This window comes from Macaca fascicularis, chromosome 2 (genome assembly GCF_037993035.2).
Source record: "Macaca fascicularis isolate 582-1 chromosome 2, T2T-MFA8v1.1".
Lineage (NCBI taxonomy): Eukaryota > Metazoa > Chordata > Mammalia > Primates > Cercopithecidae > Macaca > Macaca fascicularis.
Genome location: NC_088376.1, coordinates 57360869 through 57386452, shown reverse-complemented (window position 1 = coordinate 57386452; position 25584 = coordinate 57360869). Strand labels below are relative to the sequence as shown.

Genomic DNA, 25584 nt, shown 5'->3' with positions numbered 1-25584 from the left:
ACATCAAGCCTGAGCAAGTATTTGGACTAGTTTTACATGTTGAAACCAAAGGGGAAGCTTAGCAAGGACATTGTTTCTTGCTTTGAAAGAGGCAGGCTAAGATATATGTGTATCATTTTGTTCACACACTGAACTCCCCTCCCTTTTTTTCCTGCTTCTCTCCTGCTTGGAGCTGACTCCTCCTTCCTGCAGCTCTGAGGATCACAGGCTGATTGAAGAACACAGCAGTTCAGATGGAATTCTGTGCACAAGCTCCCTCTGACTGGCTCACGCTCGCCCTCTCTCTCTCTCTCTTTCTTTCTCTCTACCTTCAAAGCTGAAACCTACCTGACAATCTCCTGCCTTTGAATCCAGCTCTGCAACCAAATGCATCATTTTACTGCTCTTAAAAGTGAACAGAGTTTGATTATCTCAAGCTACAAGCTGCTTTGCTCCGTAAGAAGAACCCCAAAGGATCCAGACATCATTGGTTTTCAATGTACCTGAAGAGTTGGGTTTTTGTTGTTTTTTTTTTTCTTTATTCCCTGAAACTTGACGGTGGGAAGGAGTTTTCGCTTTGTTTTTAGTTGGAATGTTGAAAAGTTGTTTGCTCGGGTTTTTTTTTTTTTTTTTTTTTTTTTTAATGCTTGAAATGGAACCTAATTTTTAAATATAGCTTGAGTCAGATCTAAAGGAGACATGCCTGACCATTTCCTGCAGGACTGACCGGGAGAACATCTAGAGGGGAACTTGGTAGGAGAAATGAAATCTGATTTGCAGCAGCCAGTCTTTCTTTTGAGAAAACTATCAGACTCATTGATAAGAGAAATTAAATATTGACCAAGGACAATGTCTTTATTTCTCAGTAACTTATCAACAAATGACTCTAGCCTGTGGAAAGAGAATCATAATTCTACGGACCTTTTAAATCCGCCAGGAACTCTGAATATCTATCTTTTTTGCTTGACATGTCTCCTGACTTTTGCAGCCTTGGTGGGCAGCATTTATTCACTAATTTCACTGCTGAAGATGCAGAACAGAACTGTTGTGTCCATGCTTGTGGCTTCCTGGTCTGTGGATGATCTCATGAGCGTCCTGTCGGTGACCATCTTCATGTTTTTGCAGTGGCCAAACGAGGTCCCCGGTTACTTCCAATTTCTATGCACCACATCTGCCTTATTGTATTTATGCCAGGGCCTCTCTAGCAACTTGAAGGCGACTCTCCTAGTCTCTTACAACTTTTACACGATGCACAGGGCTGTGGGGAGCCAGATAGCCTCCAGAAGATCGGGCCAGGTGCTTGGCGTGGCGCTGACAGTGTGGACAGCCAGTCTGCTGCTCTCGGCGCTCCCGCTGTGCGGCTGGGGCGCCTTCGTGCGCACGCCCTGGGGATGCCTGGTGGACTGCTCCAGTTCCTACGTGCTGCTCCTCTCCACCGTGTACGCTTTGGCCTTCGGACTCCTCGTGGGCCTCTCGGTCCCACTTACATACCGATTGCTGTGTTCTGAGGAGCCGCCGAGACTCCACGCCAACTACCAGGAAATTTCCCGTGGAGCTTCAACTCCTGGAACCCCTCCTACTGCGGGGAGAGTGGTTTCCCTGTCCCCAGAGGATGCTCCCGGCCCGAGTCTGCGGCGCTCTAGGGGATGCTCCCCGAGCTCAGACACCGTGTTTGGACCGGGTGCGCCCGCTGCCGCTGGGGCTGGAGCCTGCAGGCGTGAGAAACGGGGGACTCTCTACGGCACCAGGAGCTTCACCGTGAGCGTAGCGCAGAAGCGCTTCGCTTTGATCCTAGCACTTACAAAAGTCGTCCTTTGGCTGCCCATGATGGTAAAAGTGCAGTTGTTCACAAGGCGCGAGTGTGGGTGCCAGACAGTGTAAATGAGTGTCGGGACCGGTGTCGCTGGTTTGGGGAGTCACCAAGAGACACACAGTGAAGTCCACTTGCAAGTGTCTCTCGCTGGGTTTTAGAGATGCACTTAGATAGAGGAAGGCAGTCCGGGATAGGGCTAGTTGGCCGCAAAACCTTTGCTACTAAATGCTTCTCCTTTCAAAAGTCAGGGGCGTGGAGATCGCTTTCCGTCGCGAGCGACTTAGTTTTCCATATTGGTGGTGGCCAAGGATGTTGTCTTACACAGCAAAACCTGAGAGTATTCAGAAAAGGAGAAAGGGAATTAAAAGGTTTTTTCCCTTCAACCTTCTGTCATCCCTTTCTCGCCGTTCCATTCCCGCCTAGTAAGGACGACGCCCATCCTCAGCAGGGAGGGATAGAGGGGAGGGGAGATCAGTTGTGGAGGGAGAAGACAGGGGACAAAACAGGCTTTTGTTCCTCCTTCTAGGAGGAAGCCGATTAAAAGGTGGCAGAGTGGCGCCCCGCTGTGACGAGCGCGCATGGGCGGAGGTGAGGGTCTAGGGAGGCGACAAAGACCGTTCGGAGAACCAGATGCAGGTTTCCCGAACGCCTGTTTCCCAGCTAGCGTCCTCCACGTTGTAGACTGTGCCTTACTGGTGGAGTCTTGAATAGGCAGCGGGCGCAGACACGGCACTCAAAAGCAGAAACTCCTCCCAATCCTGTGCTGTCTGGCGTAGCGGGGTGCGTCCCGCCGTTCCCAACAGCCCACCACCAAGGACAGGGCGCCAGCTGCGTAGCAGAGCTCCCCTCTCGCTGTCAATCAGGAGAAGGAACTGGAAAGGGAACTGAGGCAGCGTGCGTGGAGAAAAGGCTTGGGAAGTACAAAGTATAATTTTAGGTTAGATCTGAAGTTCTCTTGCCCTTGCAGCTGCACATGGTGGTCCAGAACGTCGTGGGGTTTCAGAGCCTTCCCTTGGAGACATTCAGCTTTCTACTTACCCTGCTGGCCACCACTGTAACCCCAGTGTTTGTCTTGTCCAAACGCTGGACCCACTTGCCCTGTGGCTGCATCATCAACTGCAGGCAGAACGCATACGCAGTGGCATCCGATGGGAAAAAAAGTAAGTCCTCAACACCGCGGTGATTGGCAGCAATACTCCTTCAGTGACTTTCAGAAAAGTAGTCTACTAACAAAGCTGCCTCAGTAGGGAATGGAGAGTCCAAGGATAAATGTAAGTGGTAAATAGTGAGAGGAAATTATGAAACAATCACTACCACAGTTTGGGGGTAGATTTTAAATGAGGCTGGTTTTGAAAAACCCCATGAAGTGCTGTGGCACTGAATAATTATTTTAAGTAGGAAAAAAAAAAAAAAAGGAAAGACTAGAATTCATTTAACACATCATGTCAACAAAGGCACTTAGATGATGTATTCACCGTAGTTCTTAGTCCAGAATAGAAAACAAACTCCTCTCCCAAGTCTAGAATGAGATGCAGCATTGCTGTAACAAGCTTGAATTTGAAAAAGGATAATTAACCCTCTGAAAGGAGTTGAAAACTCATTACACTATAACCCATTATTATGCAATCGAACAGTAAAGAAAGACATTTTTGTTGTTTTACTGCTTGTATTCTTCCAGGGTTTTGGAAAGTTTTCAGAGTAAGGAATCAGTGTGCTTGAAAACAGTTCCAAAACAAATTGCAAGTGTAGGCCTTTCTCTCTCTCTCTCTCTCTCTCTGTCTCACATAGGCACACACACACGCGCGCGCGGGTGCCCTGGACCAAACACAAAAACAAACAAAACCCTCAGTTTAAAAAAAAAAAAAGACACAAGTGACAGTTTGTTACTGTGTGTTCATGTATGAATCTAGCCAAGTTATTTACTTAAAGAAGATTCTGTGTTCTGAAGAGTACACCTAGAATGAGAGTGGAAAGTAGGGTCCATTCCAGAACTCCGTACAGTGTAATTGTTCCCATATTCTAAGACAGGAAAAGTGTTGAGGAGTGAGCTGTATATTTTGACTCTGCCAGGAAGAAAAAGGATATTATTGTATTTTTTCCAGACAGAATATAAGATGTTTTATCACTCAATAAATCTGAGAATGCATTAGTGTATGCTGCATTAACTGTCCTGTTAATTGTCCTTTGCTCAGATCATGCAAGTATATTATTATTTAACAGAGATGAAGGATAAATAAAAACAGTCCATCTCAGGCTATTTTAGGGTTGCAAAATCTAGAGAATAGGATGTTTTATCACTTAATTAATCTGAGAATGCATTAGTGTATGCTGCATTAACTGTCCTATTAATTGTCCTTTGCTCAGATCATGCAAGTATATTATTATTTAACAGAGATGAAGGATAAATAAAAACAGTCCATCTCAGGCTTAGGGTTGCAAAATCTAGAGAATATCAAAGTATACTCTGCAATCCATTAAACAACAAAGTTATTTGATGTAATTAGCCATGAACTGGCCATTTTTCTTATGTCATAATGATGGCATTTAAAATTTAGAATGTCTAGATATTTTTCAAATGACCAGAAAATTTTTTATTGTTAAGAATGTCATTAAGTTTTATTAGTAGTAGATGACAGATGCATTTGTCTTTAAAATAACCTTAGAACTTATAATAATGATGTGTCTCTAAAGATTAATATCCAGAGCAACAGTGACAGGGAAAATTAATAATAAACCCTTATGGGCCACTTATAAAGACATGTAACATAAAGGAAACAATTCACAAGCCTCAAAACTCTAACATTCTAATAAATCTTAGCATTTTGCCACTAAACTAGTAAACCAGCCCAGTTTTGCGACATCTAAAATTGTGAGAGGGATGAGTCTAGTGTCAGTGAAAATGAAAAGTCTTAGTGAATTGGTTGAAGGCAGTCATTTTTAAGAAGTGGGGACCATCCATCTCAGAGCTGAAAACAAAGCAGACAACAGACTTATTCTTGTAAATGACCTATGAAATATTCTACTTTCTGTACTGCACAGACAGAAGAGTCTTATGGCAGGCTAGCAGAATCAACAGTCACACTCATATCACAGGTTTGAAATTAAAAATATGTCTCTTGAGATCAAAATAATATTTTTTTCTAAAATTACCATTGCTTTTATTTGTGTTTATTTTAAAATTCCAAAGAAGGACTTATATGAAGGCTTATAAAAAAAGAAGCATGGCTTCACAAATAAAACATTGTGATAAACTTTAAGATACTTATACTTCAAACGACTCCATTCCCCCCATGATCCAGGCTGTGATATCAGAACTTTCTGATAATAACAGTGATATGTTTCTACTGTCTGAGAAGCCACCATCAATTTTGCTATTGCTAGTATAACACAACAAAATTTTAAAACCCCAAACATAGCACATGCTTAGGTGGACCAGGTGGTTGATCAGCTAGAGTATCTTAATTCTTCGATGGTTCGAGTTTTATGTTTAAACTTTTCGTCCGTAACAAACTAAGATTCCCTCTCTTTATATCCTTTATCAGTCAGCGAACTTCAGAAGCAAGGGAGAGAAAATATATTTTTTTCCTAACATATTTATCATAGGTTAATTTTGAAGATGTAAATATAATTATAAATCTCAACTTCACTAAATGGGAACTGAGAGATGTGCAACCAGAAAATGAATGTGAGCAGTGGAAAAATAATTTGCAGAAATAATAATCTTCTCCTGTTTCCAACAAGAATCTGTACTACTAGTGTCTCAAAGTGTTTTTTTTTTTTCAAATGATTTTAACATAGAGGTCTCAGGCAGTAGACATATTGGTTGGATATAGCTATCAGACCCATTTTGTTTGCCTGACGTGATGTTTTTTAAACAGTTAAATGTCAAATACATTATATAAAAAATAGATTTTTGATCTTTATTTTTTTTGACAAAATGATAGTATCTGGTAAGTGATATTACTCTGAAGAATGATTTTTTTTTACAAGTTGATGTAATTACTCACATCTAAAATTGTAATTGGCAAGATGTGATTAAAAGCAGAAGACTAGAGCTAATTCATGTTTTATCGAGGATTTTGGAAGAATAAAGATTTTGCTTTTAAGAACAAAAAATTATATATTTATTTTTAAGATGTTTAGTATAAATTTCAAAGGATTCTGGACAATATTCTGATGGCTTTTAAGTTTCTTGAAAATTATTAATCAATGAAAGATATCTGACTTTCACAGACAGAAATACAAAATACAAAAAATACAAAAAAAAATACAAAATACAAAATACACAAAGTACAAAAAAAGTTTTTAAAAAATCTCAACTATGTAATTTTTTAGTGATATAAAACTGTAGCACTGTCAAGGCCTTCCTCCTATAAACAAATCAATATTATAAAGATATCACTTTTTTGAAATCATATTTTATTCAGCTAGCATCATCGAGTCAAGGCTAACCTAACAAACCTTTCCTATCACATCAAGCATGATTCCTACAGGTTGCTCCATTTCATTCATTCATTCACTCACTCAATAAATACATATTTATTAGGGAAAACATCACTATGTGTCTAGCACTGTGCCGCATGTTCAATAAGGAACAGAAATTCCCAACCCATGACCCATTCGCTGAATTTGGTTCAAAGAGCTGGTTTTTAACCAATGTTTATAGTTACTTATAACTAGTTTTAATTATGGACCGAAATTTTAAGATCAGGATATTTTATATCAAGTCTATGAACCTGGTTTGTCTGAAAAATTAGGATTCTTGACAACCCAACCCCTAATCTCCCCACAAATGGCTGGAGCTGAGAATCCTGCTTTAGGTGGAGAAAGAGCTTTCCCATTTGTCTTTGTTAATAATTAATGTTAGCTAACTGGCCCCATAGACACTTTTTATTTTCTGCTTTTGGTTCATTTAAAAAAAAATACCCAGTCTTTATCCTCAAAGAACTTAGAAATGATTAGTTTTGACTCTGATTCTCACATTTTCTTCAACATAATTTTGATTATTAACTATATTAATGTATTTTTATAGGGATTCACCCCCTTACAACCAGCCTCTCATCTTACACTGTCAACTTTGTGATATTGTTATAACCTATTATCTCAACTTAAGTATCTCAGGTACATTAGTTACTTCAGGCAGAATTTGCCATTTAAGTGATAAGTCACTAACAAGAAATGTTTCATTGATTATACTGCACAATTACTGTATTTCCTCTGACACAGCACATTGTGTAACTCTGCTTCCATTAACATAATTCTTTCATGGGTCTGATTAGCAATAAAGCAATTTCAAATAAAGGCAAATAACTCCAATTCTGAAAACAGCTAGCTTTAAATTCAGATCATTTTACCTGTAAGTAATCTTCAGTAGCTTTTGTCTGTCATCCCCAGTTTTCTCCAGCGTAAAATAGAATCAGTAAGTTTTTTACTAAGTAGGATTGTTGGTGTATTAAATGAGATATTCGATGTGCAAAACGACCTCAGAATGTTCTATCACATCATGGTCTCTTGATGATCCTCCTTTCTTTTCATAACCTACCTCACACAGCCCTTTGTCCCTTGTGATATGGAGGTGAAGTCTGCATTAACACATTCTGCACACTCCTTCACAAACATTACTCATTTTTGCTTTATATATTTGAGATTACAATGTGCAACTCATAAAATTATAGTCATAGACATCAATTTTATCATTTTATATCACAAAATTGGGATTTTATGATAGCATTTGTTTTCTTAATGGCCTTGAATTGACAATTTGTCATTTTATATCTTTTTTGGAGAAAAATAGAAACCCATCAATAATTTAAACATCCTTTTAGTTCCTTCACCTTTCACATTCTTAAAGCAAGTTAAACAGCATAACTTGATTTTACTTGACTACATTACTAGAAGAGGTCAATAAAAATATAAATGAGACAGTATATAAAATATGAACATCTATTTCTACTTTTATTTTTTCTTTGAATCAAAATTTTTCTTGCTTGTATTCTGGCTCAAACAACAATGAATGATACGGATAAATTCTATTTTTCAGTCAACAGAATTGGTTTACAAATCTTAGATTCTGAGAAACATCTCAGTAATAGAATCAGCATATGAATGACACTAGGGTATGTTGCAAAATGAATCAAATTTTACTTATTTTTGTAGAAAGTTTAAATCTTTTCATACATTTTTTTCTACCAAAGACAGCTAAATGTCTCACTATAAAACACAGAGCTATCAAAGTAGAAAATTTGTTTGACACAAACCATGTTTTGACAGATGAAAGCAAAAACATTAAATTATATCTTGTCTACCACCTTAATATAACTTGATTCTTAATATATAAAACTTACCTAGCATTTAATGACATTCAAAATAAAAATTGTATCACTTTCTGTTACTTTCTTGCTTTTAATTCTAAGACTTTGCATCACTCCACCAACTAATAGTACTATAATTAGTATATCATCATATTTCACCTGATTTAAATCATAAAAATTTTATGCATTCCTGCTAAACTCTTATAATAATCAGCTTTATAGACATTATAAAGTGCTTCAATTTGCAAAAAATATTAATCCATCTAATTTTTTACTGTTCATTTCACATTTACTTGTATCAGAAATGTACATTTTTTTTTTTAATTTAAAAGCTATTTAGCAGCATGGTCTAATTTTAAATGTATGCATTTATAGACATACAAATGACAAAAATTATACACCAAAATATTTAAAGAAGTTATATTTATTGGTGGTATTCTTAGCTGAATAACTCATGTAATATTAAGACTACTTAATTAATTTCTAGCAAAATAAAATTTATAAATAATATATCTTATCCCAAAATATAAGGAAATGTGCAAAATAATTGGTTAGACTAAGATAAGCTAAAACAATGTATTTGAGAATTTCCTAATGTATGGCTAAGTTTTTGTTATATAAGGCTTCTTTAGTGACCAAAAGAGTTTTTAAGATTGTATGTATTTCAAGACCCTCACTGTGTAAATGAGAAAAATTAGGCACAGGGTAATAAGATAATTTTGTGAGGCATAATTTCTTTGCATAATTAACAAAAAGTAAATGAAGATAATTTTAAAACTTATAATAATCAAGTTGAATGCACTTTCTATTTTTATTTGCTATATATAGCCAATGTGGTTTATATCTACCTTACTAGCCATAAACTGTTGTTTTTATTTTTACTCAGTCAAGAGAAAAGGCTTTGAATTCAATCTATCATTCAAAAAAAGTTATGGGATTTATAAAATAGCACATGAAGATTACTATGATGATGATGAAAATTCCATATTCTATCACAACCTGATGAACTATGAGTGTGAAACTACAAAAGACCCTCAGAGAGACAACCGTAACGTCTTCAATGCTATAAAAGTAGAGATCAGCACCACGCCCTCTCTGGACAGCTCCACACATGGTGGCATCAATAAATGCACAAATACTGATATTACAGAAGCTAAACAGGATTCCAACAACAAAAAGGGTGCGTTTTTTGACAAAACAGGAGGGGATATTCACTATGAAGAAACTACCTTTTCTGAAGGGCCAGAAAGAAGACTGTCTCATGAAGAGAGTCAGAAACCAGATATTTCAGACTGGGAGTGGTGTAGGAGTAAATCAGAAAGAACCCCGCGTCAGGTACAGTAAAGATTGTTCTTGCTGTTAAATTAAAGGTGATACTAAATGTGATAGTCATGAAAAACATTAACAGTTGTTTATTTTATTCAATCTAGTCCAACATTAACTTCACTTGCCTCAATTAATTTCCATGATATTTAATTTTATTTCAAGGTGTCTTTTGAAGGACTTTTTAATTCTTTTAATCGGTTTAAAATCTATACATTTTATAACAGGAAGAGTTAAACAGGCTCTAGGGCATTCTTTTTTAACCTCAAGTAACCTGCATAAATTCAGATTAGATTCTCAGAACTCACGGTTCAAATTAATTTAGTTTGTAGATTTTATTTTTCCCTCCTCCATTCCAAAGGTATCTCTTAAGTCTCCAAGGGAAGTTTTTTTTTCCATGTAAAAGCAAATAGTTATACAACTTGCAGTGAGAAGTGCTGTTCTGTTGAAAGTATATTAGGCAGCTTGCCTATCAGTCTTACTAGAACTAATCCCTCCAGTACCCAGCAGAAAAAAAATTAATCCAGAGTACATTCAGGTGAGCATTTGCAAGCCCTTATGAATGTTCCATCTCCTTAAATATGGAAGAATGGTTTTATAGTATTTTATAAAGCTAAAAGAATTTGCATTTGAATTTCTCATCCTTTCCTAGATTTCAGCCTTCCTAAAATGGTGAGGGATCCTTCTTATTTATTGAAATGGCAGTGTGACATTGATAAGAGATTTTTTTCTTTCTCCAAGCTTTCATATGTGATAATTAAGTTGCCCTTGCTTTCCACACTATTGATTTCCTAGGAAAAAGGAGTCTTTTTTCTACATGAGTTAATGGAAATCAGAATCTACATGCACCTAATCTCTGGAATCAAAAGCATTATTTTAGAAATACACTGATAGGAATAATGTATTCATTGATCAAAAGTATGATCATATAACACAAACTATAAATATGAGCAGAATAATTTGAGATTTTCTTTATTCTCATTAAGTAAAACTACTAGTCTCCTGATATCATTGTTTTTAAAGTGAGTTGAATAGTAAAAGAAGGTGTATGAAAGATATTATAAGAAGAGATAATTGTGCATATTGTTTAGAGATTAGAAATCAAAGGAAAATATCACTAAATATTTGTCATAAATTAAATAATACAGTAAAAGGTGGAGGCCAAAGAACACAACGCACCATATGTTTAGAAAAAATGTTTTTTCCCAACTAAGAGGGGAATTCCGACACTTTCATCATCAATTTGCTCCTGAATAATCTAAACCTCTTAGTCTTGCACTTAGAAATTGTTTTAAGTTATGTTCATAATGAAGCGAGTGTGTGTGTGTGTGTCCATCCCAATAACTTGTAACTACCTTCGGTGCTAGTCACCTATATCATCTGCGTGATTAACCCTTACGGATTACAGCTATCTTGAATCTTACTCGTATTTTTGTTACATTCTTTTTTTTTTTTTTTTTTTTTTTTTTTTTTTGAGATGGAGTCTTGCTCTGTCGCCCAGGCTGGGGTGCAGTGGCCGGATCTCAGCTCACTGCAAGCTCCGCCTCCCGGGTTTAGACCATTCTCCTGCCTCAGCCTCCCGAGTAGCTGGGACTACAGGCGCCCGCCACCTCGCCCGGCTAGTTTTTTGTATTTTTTAGTAGAGACGGGGTTTCACCGTGTTAGCCAGGATGGTCTCGATCTCCTGACCTCGTGATCCGCCCGTCTCGGCCTCCCAAAGTGCTGGGATTACAGGTTTGAGCCACCGCGCCCGGCCACATTCTTTTATCACAAATGTATGTACTTCTAACATAATACATTGTTTAGCTTTGCTAAGTTTGAGCCTTCCAAAGATGGTATCATGCTGTATATAGTCTTCTGGGGCCTGCTTTTGTTCACTTAACATTGCTGAGTAGCTCAATTTTCTTATTTATTTCATCAAAACAGTTGGAATTATTATCTAAAATACCACAACTAAATGCCTTCATTTAAAAGCCTTGGTTATAGTTTGGAAAGTGGAGTCAAATAACTATAACTAGAACATGAATAACTGTAACTAGAATGTGAAAAAATCAGACACTGTTTGCACATAAGAATGATGAAGAACAACTTACCCACAATCTTCTTTAAATCAAAAATTAAAATGATTTATGTAAAGTATAAAACTTTGATCAATCCAGATATCTTTCAGCTATAAATATTGGCTTGTTAAATATAGATATTTAAGCAACTGTAATGATCAAGTCTTTCAGGAAACTTCTCTGAAATGGTCACCATGAAAAAAATGATTAGAGGTAAGATGGATAATACAATATTCTGGAAAGGTAAAACTTTTTATTTCCAGGAACTAATTAAAATTAAATAAAATGCTATCATAAATTTTAAAACAACAGGAAGAAATCCTAAACCGCAGATTGACATTTTTTGTATAACCTTCCCTTAGTAAAAGTACCTGTGGTCTTTAAGGTTAGCCTCAAATACAAATACAAAATTTTAAATTAAAAAAGTGTTACAAAATTATATGAAACATTTTAAAGCACAAAGTTAAAAATGTTCACATTGTAATTTAAAGTGTTAGCAAAAAACACATTTAGGACTGAAAATCTTATGAGAACTTTTCCTAAGACCAAAACAGCTTTTAATTCTTACCCTTTTCTTCAGCAGCAAATATTACATGGAAGTGAATCATGACTTAGAAAGGACTTTCATTTTTATCTTTTTCTTCCCAGTGCCGTTTGTTGCTCTCAGCTATGTTAACATATGTATCTTATATAGTGATGCATTAAACTGTGTGGTAGACACTGCAGTTACTCTATAAAAACTCCACTTCTTTTGATTGTTTTATGGTTGTACTTTCAAACATTTAGGCTCAATTTATCAATTTGTGTCTAATGGTACTACATTTAATAGTATGTGTTCTCGGGATTTTTTAAAAAGCAGATTTGATTTTAAACATATTTAGTGAGCTCTCCTTTATTTGCACAATAGACTTTGTTTAATGTTTTATTAAAGTTTATGTTAACAATTCTCAGTATATTTTCTTGGAAGTCCTGGTAGGAGTTAGACTATCATCACACCAAGGTTAAGGTGTAGAAATGATGGTAATAGAATGGCTTCAGTAGATTTAAATGTGATCCAATAAAATTTACAAGAATTGAAGGTATTCATAAGACTGAAATTCAATTTTAACCTGGTCACGTAATTGCTTCTTTTTTAACACCTAATAAGTAGAAATCTAAGCAGTTTACCATTTTGAAAGTTCAGAAGGAATAGTCAGAAGTGTCAGAGATTTTTAGTTAGAAAGTCTTAATGCGATAGCCACTGGTATGACTCTTTCTGAAATGAAATGATAATTTTCTAGAACCCCAAATTTTGTCATCTATGAATAAAGAAAATTAGACTTATAAAATAATTGACTGGCCTGTGGGTGATCACTCTATTTTCTCTTTTAATACTAAGTTCATAAAGTTACCCTGGATTCCATTTTCTTTCCTTTTAATGTTCAGTTTTAGAGTTCCAGAAACTCACTCATTTATTTTTGTGAATCAAAAACATAGATATCCTGAAACTTTTAATCTATTTACAATCCTATCATTATAGGATTTGTAAGGCACAAGGTCCTCCATTTTGCCAGTAGGATGTTTTAAAAACAGATTCTGAAACATTCCCTCTCAAGTCGCCTGAGAATCAAGGAAATTTTATTTTCATTTTAAGGAAAATGTTTTAGCTGTCTAAAAATAGTTTTCTAAAGTTACGTTGTATCAGTTGTTAACAGAGTTTAGTAGCAGTATTGGTTTCTATAGTATTTTTTAAATATTATTGTTTATTTAAGTAATTTTCATAGGAAACTACAGGATCCAAAAGCTAGCTAGACTATTTTGAGTTCTTTAGATCAGAGCCTCTCAGGCTTTAATGTGCATACTAGTCAAATGGGTACCTTATTAAAATGTGGATTTTGATTGATTAGGTATGAGATGGGATCCAAGATTCTCCATTCCTAATAAGCTTCCAGATGATTTCTGTACAAAACCAAGATCCCACCTCAGACCTACAGAATCAAAATCCCGCAGTAGGTTAATACACACATTAAAAATTTAAAAGCACTGCTTTAGATTCTAATTGCTAGAGAATGGGCATGAGTTTGAAGTGCAGGGCAAAATTAATTCTTTCTGTTTAAGATATGACCCATTAAGTATAAAGCTGGAAAAAAATACTCAATACACATATCTCTTCCCTCTTCCTAAAAACTGTGCATCTTTTCTTTTCACTTTAAAAAACAAACTATTTTAAAAATGAGGACAGCATATTGCTGTTTTCTGTGACACTATTAGCTTAAAATGAAGATGCCTAAACTTGTCTGAGTAATTTCTGACATTTTAACTGAAATGACCATACTAGAAAAAATTCACTTAAAACCTATTTATAGCCTCCACCTGGTCATCTTAACAAAAATGACCATCTGGAATATACTTTAATTTTGACTACATTCATTTGTTTGAAGTGCTTAGTTTCTTGCTCGCTGCTCATAAACTTGAAAATTTGCTACACTGCCTAGTTTTTATAAAAGTATAAACTTTATTGTTTTTATAATTATTAAACTAACTTATAAATATTGTAGAAAATCTAGAAATTGCCGATAAGCAAAGGAAAAAACTCATTTCCACCTACTCAGAGTTAACCACTGTTTACATTTTGTTGTATAAAATATCACGCTCTTTTCTATGCATATATTTTTACTTTTGACAAAAACAAACAAACAAACAAACACAGTCCTGCTGTATGTACTGCATGCGCTCTGCTTTTCTCCACTTAACAGCGTAACTTTAACCTCAATTTAATTGTTTCATCCCTTTGTGTCATTATCTGGTGTAGTTTACAGTGGCTATTTGAAGTGTGGCTGAAAACTCATCCATGAATATAAATTTGTTCTCAAGTATATAAAATCTTGGAAGTTGAACCTAAGGGAATTTTATTCTAAACTACTTCAGATATTTCATAGTACATTTTGTGATCCTCACAGCATGCATCATTTTGCCGCAATGAGTAAAAATAGCTCTAACTGCTCACATTCTACAAATTCAAGGGAATTATCATTGGATCAAAGCTTGCATTGAATCATATATTTACCTGTTAGCTAAGAATTCTGTTAACATTCTCATAAAAGTCTCCTGGCTTATGAAACCTAAAAGATTGTGTACTGAAATGACCCAGCTGTGGCTTAAATCTCTTCTTGGTTACTCTCTACTTGAACTCAAGTAACTAGGAACTCACTGTATTTTTAAAACTTTTTATTGTGAACTAATACATGACCTACAAAACAGTTGCAAAAAATAGTACAGAGTTTTAACATATCTTAATTCAGTTTCCACTAACGTAAACATGTTACACTGTACAGTGCAATTATCAAGAAATTAATAACTAATCTCTAAATTTTATTTCAGTTTTACCAATTGTCCTCTTTCTGGTTCTGGATCTAATCCCTGATGATATATTGCACTTGTTTTTATGACTCCTTACCTCCAATTTGTAACAGCTTCTCACTCTTTCTTTGTCTTGCATGATGTTTACTCTTTTGAAGACTACTGGCCAATTTTGTTTTTGTTTTTGGAATACCCCTCATTAGTAATTGTCTTATTTTTCAGTTGATAGAATTAAAGACAAGAATATCACCAAAGTGATGTTTGTCTTTTCTAGTTCATCATATCAAAAGGTACATGATGTTGATGCACCTTATGAAGGTGATGTTCCCTTCATAAAATTGGTGTCTGCCAGATTTCTCCATGTAAAGCTTCTATTTTTCCCCCTTGTGATTTTTAAGTGTCTTTGTGGAGAGATATTTTGAGGTTATGTGTAGTCTTTTATCCCTAGCTAACTCCACCCTTTCCCCTGAGTCTCCAAAGTCCAATGTGTCATTCTTACACTTTTGCATCCTCATGGCTTAACTCACACATATGAATGAGAATATATGATGTTTGATTTTTGATTCCTGAGTTGCTTCACTTAGAATAATAGTCTCTAATTGTATGCAGGTTGCTGTGAATGCCAATATTTTGTTCCTTTTTATGGCTGAGTAGTATTCCATGTATATATACACCACAATTTCTTTATCAACTCATTGATTGATAGGGTTTTGGGCTGATTCCATATTTTTGTGATTACAAATTCTGCTGTGATAAACATGCATGTGCAGGTATCTTTTTCGTATAATGACTTTTTTTCCTCTGGGTAGATACCTACTAGTGGGATTGCTGGATCAAATGGTATATCACTTTTAGTTCTTCAAGGAATCTCTACGCTGTTTTCTATAGTGATTGTACTAGTTTACATTACCACCAACAGTGTAAAAGTGTTCCCGTTTTACCACATCCCTGCCAATATCTATTTTTTTTCATTTTATAATTATGGCCATTCTTGCAAATGTGAGGTGCTATCACATTGTGATTTGATTTGCATTTCCCTGATCATTAGTGATGTTGAGCATTTTTCTGTGTGCTTCTGGCCATTTGTATATCTTCTTTTGAGAATTGTCTATTCATATCCTTTGCCCACTTTTTGGTGGGATTGTTTATTCCTTGATGACCTATTTGAGTTCTTTGTAGATTCTAGATATCACCCTTTTGTCAGATATATAGACTGTGAAGATTTTTTTCCCATACTATGGCTTGTCTGTTAACTCTGCTGATTATTGCTTTCACTGTGCAGAAGCTTTTTAGTTTACTTAAATCCCATCTATTTATCTTCATTTTTGTTGCATTTGCTTTTGTGTTCTTGGTCATTCAGACTTTGACTAAGTCAATGTCTGGAAGGGTTTTGCCAATTTTATCCTATAGGATATTTATGACTTCAGGTCTTAGATTTAAGTCGTGATCCATCTTGAGTTGATTTTTGCATAAGGTGAAAGATGAGGATCCAGTTTCTTTCTTTTACATGTGACTTGCCAATTAGCCCAGCACCATTTGTTGAATAGGGTGTCCTTTCCCCCTCTTTATGTTTTTGTTTGCTTTGTCAAAGATGAGTTAACTGTAAGTATTTGGCTTTATTTCTGGGTCCTCTATTCTGTTTCATTGGTCTATGTGTCTGTTTTTATGCCAGTACCATAATATTTTGGTGACCATGGCCTTGTATTATAGTTTGAATTTGGGAAATGTAATGCCTCCAGATTTATTCTTTTTGCTTAGTCTTGCTTTGGCTATGTGGGCTCTTTTTTGGTTCCACGTGAATTTTAGGACTGTTTTTTCTAGTTCTGTGAAGGAATGATGGTGGTATTTTGATGGGAATTGCATTGAATTTGTAGATTTCCTTTGGCAATAAGGTCATTTTCACAAAATTGATTATACCCATACTTGAGCATGGGATGTGTTTCCATTTGTTTGTGTCATCTATGATCTCTTTCAGCAGTGTTTGGTAGTTTTCCTTGTCTTTCACCTCCAAGTATTTTATTGTTTTTGCAGCTGTTGTGAAAGGGGTTGAGTTATTGGTTTGATTCTCAATTTGGTTGCTGTTGATGTATAGCAGATCTACTAATTTGTGTACATGAATTTGTATCCTGAAACTTTGCGCATTTATTTACCAGTTCTAGGAGCTTTTTGGATGAGTCGTTAGGTTTTCCAGGATCATCGCAAACAGCAACAATTTGACTTCCTCTGTGCCAATTTGCCCTTTATTCCTTTCTCTTGTCTGATTGCTTGGCTAAGACTTCTATGTTGAATAGAAGTGATGAAAGAGGGTATCCTTGTCTTGTTCCATGTCTCAGGGAGTATATTGTCTACTTTTCCCTGTTCAGTGTAATGTTGGCTGTGGATTTGTCATAGATGGCTTTTATTACCTTAAGATATGTCCCTTCTATGCTGATTTTGCTGAGGGTTTTAATCATAAAGAGATACTGGGTTTTGTCAAATGCTTTTTCTGCATCTATTGAGATGATTATGTGATTTTTGTTTGTAATTCGGTTTATGTGGTGTATTACATTTATGGACTTACATAGGTAAAACCATTCCTGCATCCCTGGTATGAAACCCACTTGATCATGGTGGATTCTCCTTTTGACATGGTGTTGGATTCAGTTAGCTAGTGTTTTGTTGAGGATTTTTGCATCTATGTTCATTAGGAATACTGGCCCATAGTTTTCTTTAGTTATTATGTCCTTCCCTGGTATTGATATTAGAGTGATACTGGCTTTGTAGAATGATTTTGGAAGAATTCTCTCTTTCTCTATCTTTTGGAATAGTGTCATTAGGATTGGTACCAATTTTTCTTTGGAAGTCTGATAGAATTCAGCTGTGAATTCGTCTGGTCCTGGACTTTTTTTGGTTGGCAAATTTTTAATTACATTTTAATCTTGCTGCTTGTTATTGGTCTGTTTAAAGATTCTATATCTTCCTGATTTAATCTAGAAGAGTTGTATAGTTCTGGGAATTTATTCATCTCCTCTAGGTTATCTAGTTTATGTGCATAAAGGCATTCATATTAGCCTTGAATAATCTTCTGTATGTGTGTTGTATCAGCTGTAATATTTCCCATTTCATTTGCAATTGAGCTTATTTGGATTTTCTCTCTTCTTTTCTTGATTATCTCGCTAATGGTCTAGAGATTTTATTTATCTTTTCAAAGAACCACCTTTTTGTTTAATTTATCTTTTGTATTTTTGTTTGTTTGTTTGTTTCAATTTCATTTACTTCTGCTCTGATATTTGTTATTTCTTTCCTTCTGCTGGGGTTGGGCTTGAATTGTTCTTGTTTCACCAGTTCCATGAGGAGTGACCTTATATTGTCTATCTGTGTTCTTTCAGAATTTTTGATGTAGGTATTTAATACTATGAACTTTGCTCTCAGCACCACTTTTGCTGTATCCCAGAGGTTTTGGTAAGTTTTGTCACTATTATCATTCAGTTCAAAGAATTTTTAAATTTCTATCTTGATTTCATTTTTGACCCAATAGTCATTCGGGAGCAGGTTATTTAATTTCCATGCATTTGCCTGGTTTTCAGGCTTCCTTTTGGAGTTGATTTCCAATTTTATTCCACTGTGGTCTGAGAGAATACTTAATATAATTTCAATTTTCTTAAATTTACTGAGACATGTTTTGTGGCCTATCATATGGTCTATCTTGGAGAATGTTCCATGTGTTGATGAATAGAATGTATTTTCTATTGGATAGAATCTACTGTAAATATCTGTTAAGTCCATTTGTTCTCGGATACAGTTTAAGTTCATTGTTTCTTTGTTGACTTTGCGTCTTGATGACCTGTCTAGTGCTGTCTTTGGAGTATTAAAGTCCTCCACTATTACTGTGCTGCCATCTGTCTCATTTCTTAGGTCTAGTGGTAATAGTTTTATAAATTTGGGAACTCCAGTGTTAGGTGCATGTATATTTAGAATTCTGATATTTTCCTGTTGCGCTAGTTCTTTTTTCATTGCACAATGTCCCTCTTTGTCTTTTTAAACTGCTGTTGCTTTACAGTTTGCTTTGTCTGATGTAAGAATAGCTACTCTTGCTCACTTTTCATGTCCACGTGAATCCTTATGTGTTAGGCGAGTCTCCTGAAGGTGGCAGAAACTTGGTTAGTGAACTCTTATCCACTCTGCCATTCTGTATCTTGTAAGTGGAGCATTTAGACCATTTACATTCAATGTTAGTATTGAGATGTGAGAAACTATTCTATCCTTCATGGTATTTGTTGCCTGAATACCTTGGTTTTTTTTTCACTGTGTTATTGTTATACAGGTCCTATGAGATTTATGCTTTTAGGGGGTTCTGTTTTGGTGTATTTTGAGGATACGTTTCAATAGTTAGAGCTCATTTTAGCAGTTCTTGTAGTGCTAGCTTGGTAGTGGCAAATTCTGTCAGCATTTGTTTGTCTGAAAAAGACTGTGTCTTTCCTTCATTTATGAAGCTTAATTTCACTGGATACAAAATTCCTGGATGATTGTTTTGTTTAAGGAGGCTAAAAGTAGGGCCCCAATCCCTTCTAGGGTGTAGGATTTCTGCTGAGAAATCTGCTGTTAATCTGATAGGTTTTCCTTTGTAGGTTACCTGATGTTTTTGCTTCACAGTTCTTAAGACTATTTCCTTTGTCTTGACTTTTGGTAACTTGATGACTATGTTACTAGGAGATGATCTTTTCGCAGTGAATTTCCCAGGTGTTCTTTGAGTTTCTTGTATTTGGATGTCTAGATGTCTAGCAACACCGGGGAGGTTATGCTGGATTATTCCCTCAAATATGCTTTTCAAACTTTCAGATTTCTCTTTTTCCTCAGGAATACAATTTGTTCTTAGATTTGGATGTTTAACATAGTCCCAAACTTCTTGTAGGCTTTGTACATTTTTAAAAATTCTTTTTTCTTTGTCTTTGGTGGATTTGGTTAATTCAAAAGTCTGTCTTTGAGCTCTGAAGTTTTTTCTTCTGCTTGTTCAATTCTATTGCTGAGACTTTCCAGTGCATTTTGCATTTCTCTGAGTGTGTACTTGATTTCCAGAAGCTGTGATTGTTTTTTCTTTACACTTTCTATTTCACTGAAGAATTTTCCTTTCATATCCTGTATCATGTTTTTGATTTCTTAAAGTTGGACTTCACCTTTCTCTGGTGCCTCCTTGATTAGCTTATTAATCGACCTTCTGGATTGTTTTTCTGGAAATTCAGAGATTTCATCTTGGTTTGGATCCACTGCTGGTGTCTGATATGATCTTTTCAGGGTGTTAAAGAAACTTGTTCTGTCATATTACCAGAATTGTTTTTCTGGTTCCTTCTCATTTGGGCAGACTATGTCAGAGGGAAGATCTGGAATTCAAGCACTGCTGTTCAGGTTCTTTTGTCCTATGGGGTGATTCCTTGATATGGTGTTCTCCTTCTTTCCCTAGGAATGGGGCTTCCAGAGAGCCAAACTGTAGTGATTGTTTTTGCTCTTCTGGGTCTAGCCACCCAGCAGAGCTACTGGACTCCAGTCTGGTATTGGGGAGTACCTGCAAAGAGTCCTGTGATGTGATCATCTTCAGATCTTGCAGACATGGATACCAGCACCTCCTCCGGTGGAAGTAGCAGGGGCGTGAAGTGGACTCTGTGAGGGTCTTTGGTTGTGTTTTTGTTTAGTGTGCTGGTTTTGTGTTTGTTGACCTTCAGCCAGGAAGTGACACTTTCAAGAGTGTATCAGCTGCAGTCCTATAGGGAGGATGCAAACTTGCCCTGGGGGCACCTGGTTAAGTATTCAGGCCTCTCAGGTGGTGGGCATGGCTATAGAACTCCCAAGAGATTATTGTTTTTGCCTTGACTACCAAGGCAGGTGGAGAAAGACCACTAGGTGGTAGCAGGGATAGGCATGTCTGAGCTCAGCCTTTCCTTGGGCAGGGCTTGCTGCAGCTGCTGTGGGGGATGGGGGTGCAGTTCCCTGTTCAATGGAGTTATATTCCCAAGGAGAGGATTATGGCTACCAACGCTGAGTCACGCAGGTCACCAGGGAAGTGGAGGAAAGCCACCAGCCACAGGCCTCACTCCTCTCCCAAATGCAGCCCACAGTCCTAGAGGTCAGTCTCACTCCCACTGTGTCCCCCTAACAGCCTGGCATCTAATTTCCAGGCAGCCAGTGACCAGGCTGAGAACTTGCCTCAGACCACCAGCCTCCCTGCTAAGAATGCAAGCTGACTCAGGTTTTTGGAGTCCCAGGGAGCCTGCAGCGGTGATCCAATTCCTTCAAAGGATGTGTGAATTCTTTTGGCTTTCTTGGTATGTTCCTGCAGTAGTTCTTGGAACAAAAGGTCATGATGTGAGTCTCCACATGCTGCTCTGTCCGTCTGAGTGGGAGCTGCAAGCTAGTCCTGCCTCCTATCTGCCATCTTCACAGGGTCTTATTTCTACCATTCTTTCTATATTCAGTATGGGAATTCTACTATAAGGAAAAGCTATCTCTTCTCCTTCATTTACCTATTTATTTATTTATTAATGTCAGTATGGACTCATAGATGTTTATTTTAACTTATAGATCATAAACTATACTATCATTTATTTTGTTACCCCCAACTATCCTATATTTGGCCATTGGGAGCTCTTTCATGTTGGCATCTATCTATTCAACATGCCGTAATCATTTTTTAGCATTTTCTGACTTTCTGACAGCACGAGATATTCTGGCATCATTGTGTATTTTCCTTAACCTTGCCTCAGAATCAACAGTTTTTCCAAGGAGCCCTAATTCCTTTAACTGGAAAATAGTATTGAGAAGCCAAAATCTGGGTGCTAGATATACTTATTGCCACTGAGGTATCTTGCTGCTAGCCCCTATCCTACAGAGCTAGGAAATGTGTGTGTGTGTGTGTGTGTGTGTGTGTACATGTGAAATAAATACACATGAACATATATATACACATGCTGATGTGTTTATCTATATTTCTATATTAATTACTCCATATTAGTAATTTTAAAACGAGTTTATACTGATACCTCCAATTCCAATCAACTACTACAGAGTTCTTTCAAGTCTTTCTTTTTTCTTATATACTTCCTTTCCTGACAGTGAAAAAACAGGCTCTTATTCACAAATATGTTTACTTTTTTGCCCAGTTCTGATATACACATAAAGAAATTTAGAATTGCTAACCCACACCCTGTAGGAAAAAAATATTAAGAGTATAATAATTACAAATGGTTCTTACCTTTAGCTTATAGGTTACAGTCAAAACATTATCTTTCCAAGTTACTTAGATTAGTTCTTTGCTTTTCCATTTTTCCATTCCCTTCATTTTATATTACATTTTTCATGATTTATATTTGACTACTGAAGCATGATCAGGTTTTCAAATGTCAGAACCATATAAAACATGATGTGGTTTGGCTGTGTCTCCACCCAAATCTCATTTTGAATTGTAGCTCCCATAATTCCCACACACTATGGGAGGAACCCAGTGGGAGATCATTGAATCATGGGGGTTAGTTTCCTCCATACTCTTCCTGTGGTAGTGAATAAGTCTCACAAGATCTGATGGTTTCATAAGGGGAAAATCCTTTCACTTGGTTTTCATTCTCTCTTGCCTGCCACCACCTAAGACATTCTTTTCCCTGTCTGTCATGATTGTGAGGCCTTCCCAGTCATGTGGAACTGTGAATCCATAAAACCTTGTTTTCTTTATAAATTACCCAGTCTCAGGTATGTCTTTATCAGCAACATGAGAATGGACTAATACAAAAGACATATACGCTTCATTTATTTTTCTTCCCTGATTTTATTTTTCTCATTCTTTCCACCTTGTTCCTACATACCCTCTATAAGTAACCAATCATATAGTTTATGGTTTCCTAACATTCCTGTATTTCTTTTTGCACAACTGGGTAGATACATGTTTATCTTCTTATATCCCCTCTTCTCTTACATGTAGGTATGCTTCATGCTTTACTTTTTTCCTTAACAATAAATACTAGACATCCCTACATATTAGTTCATAGACATCTTCCTCATGGCTGTGTAATAACCCAGTGTGAATATACCATAGTAAATTTAACTACTTTAGCTTGTTTCCAATATTTTGCAGTAAAATCAGTACTGCAATGAGTAACTAACCTTGTATGTATGTATTTGTACTTTGTTGGAGGTATAGCTTCAGGATAAATTCTTAGAATTAGAGTTTCTTGGTCAAATGATAAATGTAGTTTTGTTAGGAATCGCCGAATACCCCTCTAGAAGGATTATACCAGTTTCTACTCCTATCAGCAACGTATGGAGGAGGATCTTTTTCCCCATCACTTCAGTGACAGTGTATATTATCATACTTTTAAACTTTTTCCAGTGTGATAGGAGAGAAATGATATCTCAGAGTTTTTTAATTATAATTATCTAATTGTAAGTAAGCTTGAATAGTTTTTATATATTTAAGGGACTTCTATCTTTTTCTCTATTATAAATTGTTATTATTTTTTCTGACTTTTATATAGATTTCTTTTTGTTCTTCTAATTTTTAAGAGTTCTTTACATATTAGAAATATTAGTTCTTGGCCGGGCGCGGTGGCTCAAGCCTGTAATCCCAGCACTTTGGGAGGCCGAGACGGGTGGATCACGACGTCAGGAGATCGAGACCATCCTGGCTAACACGGTGAAACCCCGTCTCTACTAAAAAATACAAAAAACTAGCCGGGCGAGGTGGCGGGCGCCTGTAGTCCCAGCTACTCGGGAGGCTGAGGCAGGAGAATGGCGTGAACCCGGGAGGCGGAGCTTGCGGTGAGCTGAGATCCGGCCACTGCCAGCCTGGGTGACAGAGCGAGACTCCGTCTCAAAAAAAAAAAAAAAAAAAAAAAAAAAAAAGAAATATTAGTTCTTCATCCATTATATACTATGTTACAAATATTTTTCATCATTTTTCAGATGCCTTTTGATTTTTGTTTATGGTATTTTTTACCATGCACAATTTTGTGTTTGTAATAAAAATTATCAATATTTTTATTAATTGCATTTGAATTTTTTTAGTAATAGTTAGAACTCCAGTTTAAAATGGAATTCACCCATGCTTGTTTCTAAGTCCTTGTATGGCTTAATTATTTCTATTTTGATCCCAGGTCCATTTGGATTTTATTTTTGTGGTACATAGAAGATACGGGTATAATTGTATGTTTTTTCCAAATGCTTGCTTATAATTATTTAAAAGTATTATTTATTTAAAGGTCAATCATTACCCACAATGAGTTATCATCTTTATCTTATGCATTTCTATATCTACTTGGATCTATTTCTGGACTTTCTACTCTTTTTTTTTTTTTTTTTTTTTTTTTTTGAGATGGAGTCTTGCTCTGTCACCCAAGCTGGAGTGCAATGGTGCAGTCTCAGTTTACTGCAGCCTCTGCCTCCTGGGTTCAAGTGATTTTCCTGCTTCAGCTTCCTGAGTAGCTGGGACTACGGTGCAAGCCACCATGCCCAGCTAATTTTTTGTATTTTTAGGAGAGACGGAGTTTCACCATGTAAGCCAGGATGGTCTCAATCTCCGCACCTCATGATCCACCCACCTTGGCCTCCCAAAGTGCAGGGATTACCAGTGTGAGCCACCGTACCTGGCCATATTCAATCTTTTTTGTCTTCAGTATAAATGAGGTTTTCTCTGTCATTGTACCCTCTCATTGGCTATTGCTTGTGTGTGTATTGAAGGTATTGATTTATGCCTGTAAATTTTATATCTGCCACATTACTGAATTCTTTTATTGTTTAAACTTATTTTATCATTATCAAAAATTTCTATCATAATATGATATCATCTGCAAATAGAAATTGCTTTACTACTTCTTTATTAATTTATGCCTCTGTTTAACTTCCCTTGTCTGATTATATTGGCTAACACTCCTAAAACATCGTTGAATAGTAGAGGAGGTGGTAAGCATTCTTGCCTTCTTCCTGATCTTAGTGGAAAGGTTTCTGATGTTTTCCTATTAAGAAAGATGACAACTCTCACTACTTTGTGAGACAGCTAATTTAAATTTCTGCTGCTGCTGCTGCTGCTGATGATGATGATAGCTAGCATTTATTGAACACTTGCTATGTTTCACATGAGGTTCTAAGTATTTTACATAAAAATTACCCACTTAGGCCGGGCGCGGTGGCTCACGCCTGTAATCCCAGCACTTTGGGAGGCCGAGGCGGGTGGATCACAAGGTCAGGAGATCGAGACCACGGGGAAACCCCGTCTCTACTAAAAATACAAAAAATTAGCCGGGCGCGGTGGCGGGCTCCTGTAGTCCCAGCTACTCAGGAGGCTGAGGCAGGAGAATGGCGTGAACCCGGGAGGCGGAGCTTGCAGTGAGCCGAGATCGCGCCACTGCACTCCAGCCTGGGCGACAGAGCCAGACTCCGTCTCAAAAAAAAAAAAAAAAAAAAAAAAATTACTCACTTAGTAGTCACAGCAACTCTATGTGGTTGGTACCGTTACTCAATTTTACAGATGAAAAAGCTGAAGCACAGAGAAGTTAAACCGAAAGTCTATCAGAGCCTGTGAACAAACTTAGGTTATCTGATTCCAGAGACAGTCCATAGATTCACTACCATACACTGTTTCAGAGAGATAATTTTGATAGTTAGCAATCCTTTCTTACACTAAGTTTAAATTTATTCCCCTCACAGAGGCAAATTAATATCATCTAGGGGATGTTTAAATATGTCACAATGTCACCCACAGAAGCTATGATTTAATTGGTCTGGAGTGAGATTTGGGTATTAT

At 36.4% G+C, this 25584-nt stretch overlaps 1 protein-coding gene across 1 annotated transcript in view; it reads left to right on the top strand.

Moving 5' to 3' along the window:
- Positions 1 to 245: 245 nt before the first annotated feature.
- The window catches only part of GPR149 (G protein-coupled receptor 149), a 90340-nt gene continuing 65001 nt past the window's right edge, over positions 246 to 25584 (top strand). Inside the window, exons 1-3 of the mRNA XM_005546158.5 lie at positions 246 to 1809; positions 2760 to 2952; positions 8990 to 9438. Of these exons, the coding sequence (XP_005546215.1) occupies positions 829 to 1809; positions 2760 to 2952; positions 8990 to 9438 (1623 nt within the window). The 5' untranslated portion in view covers positions 246 to 828. The remainder of the gene's footprint in view (positions 1810 to 2759; positions 2953 to 8989; positions 9439 to 25584) is intronic.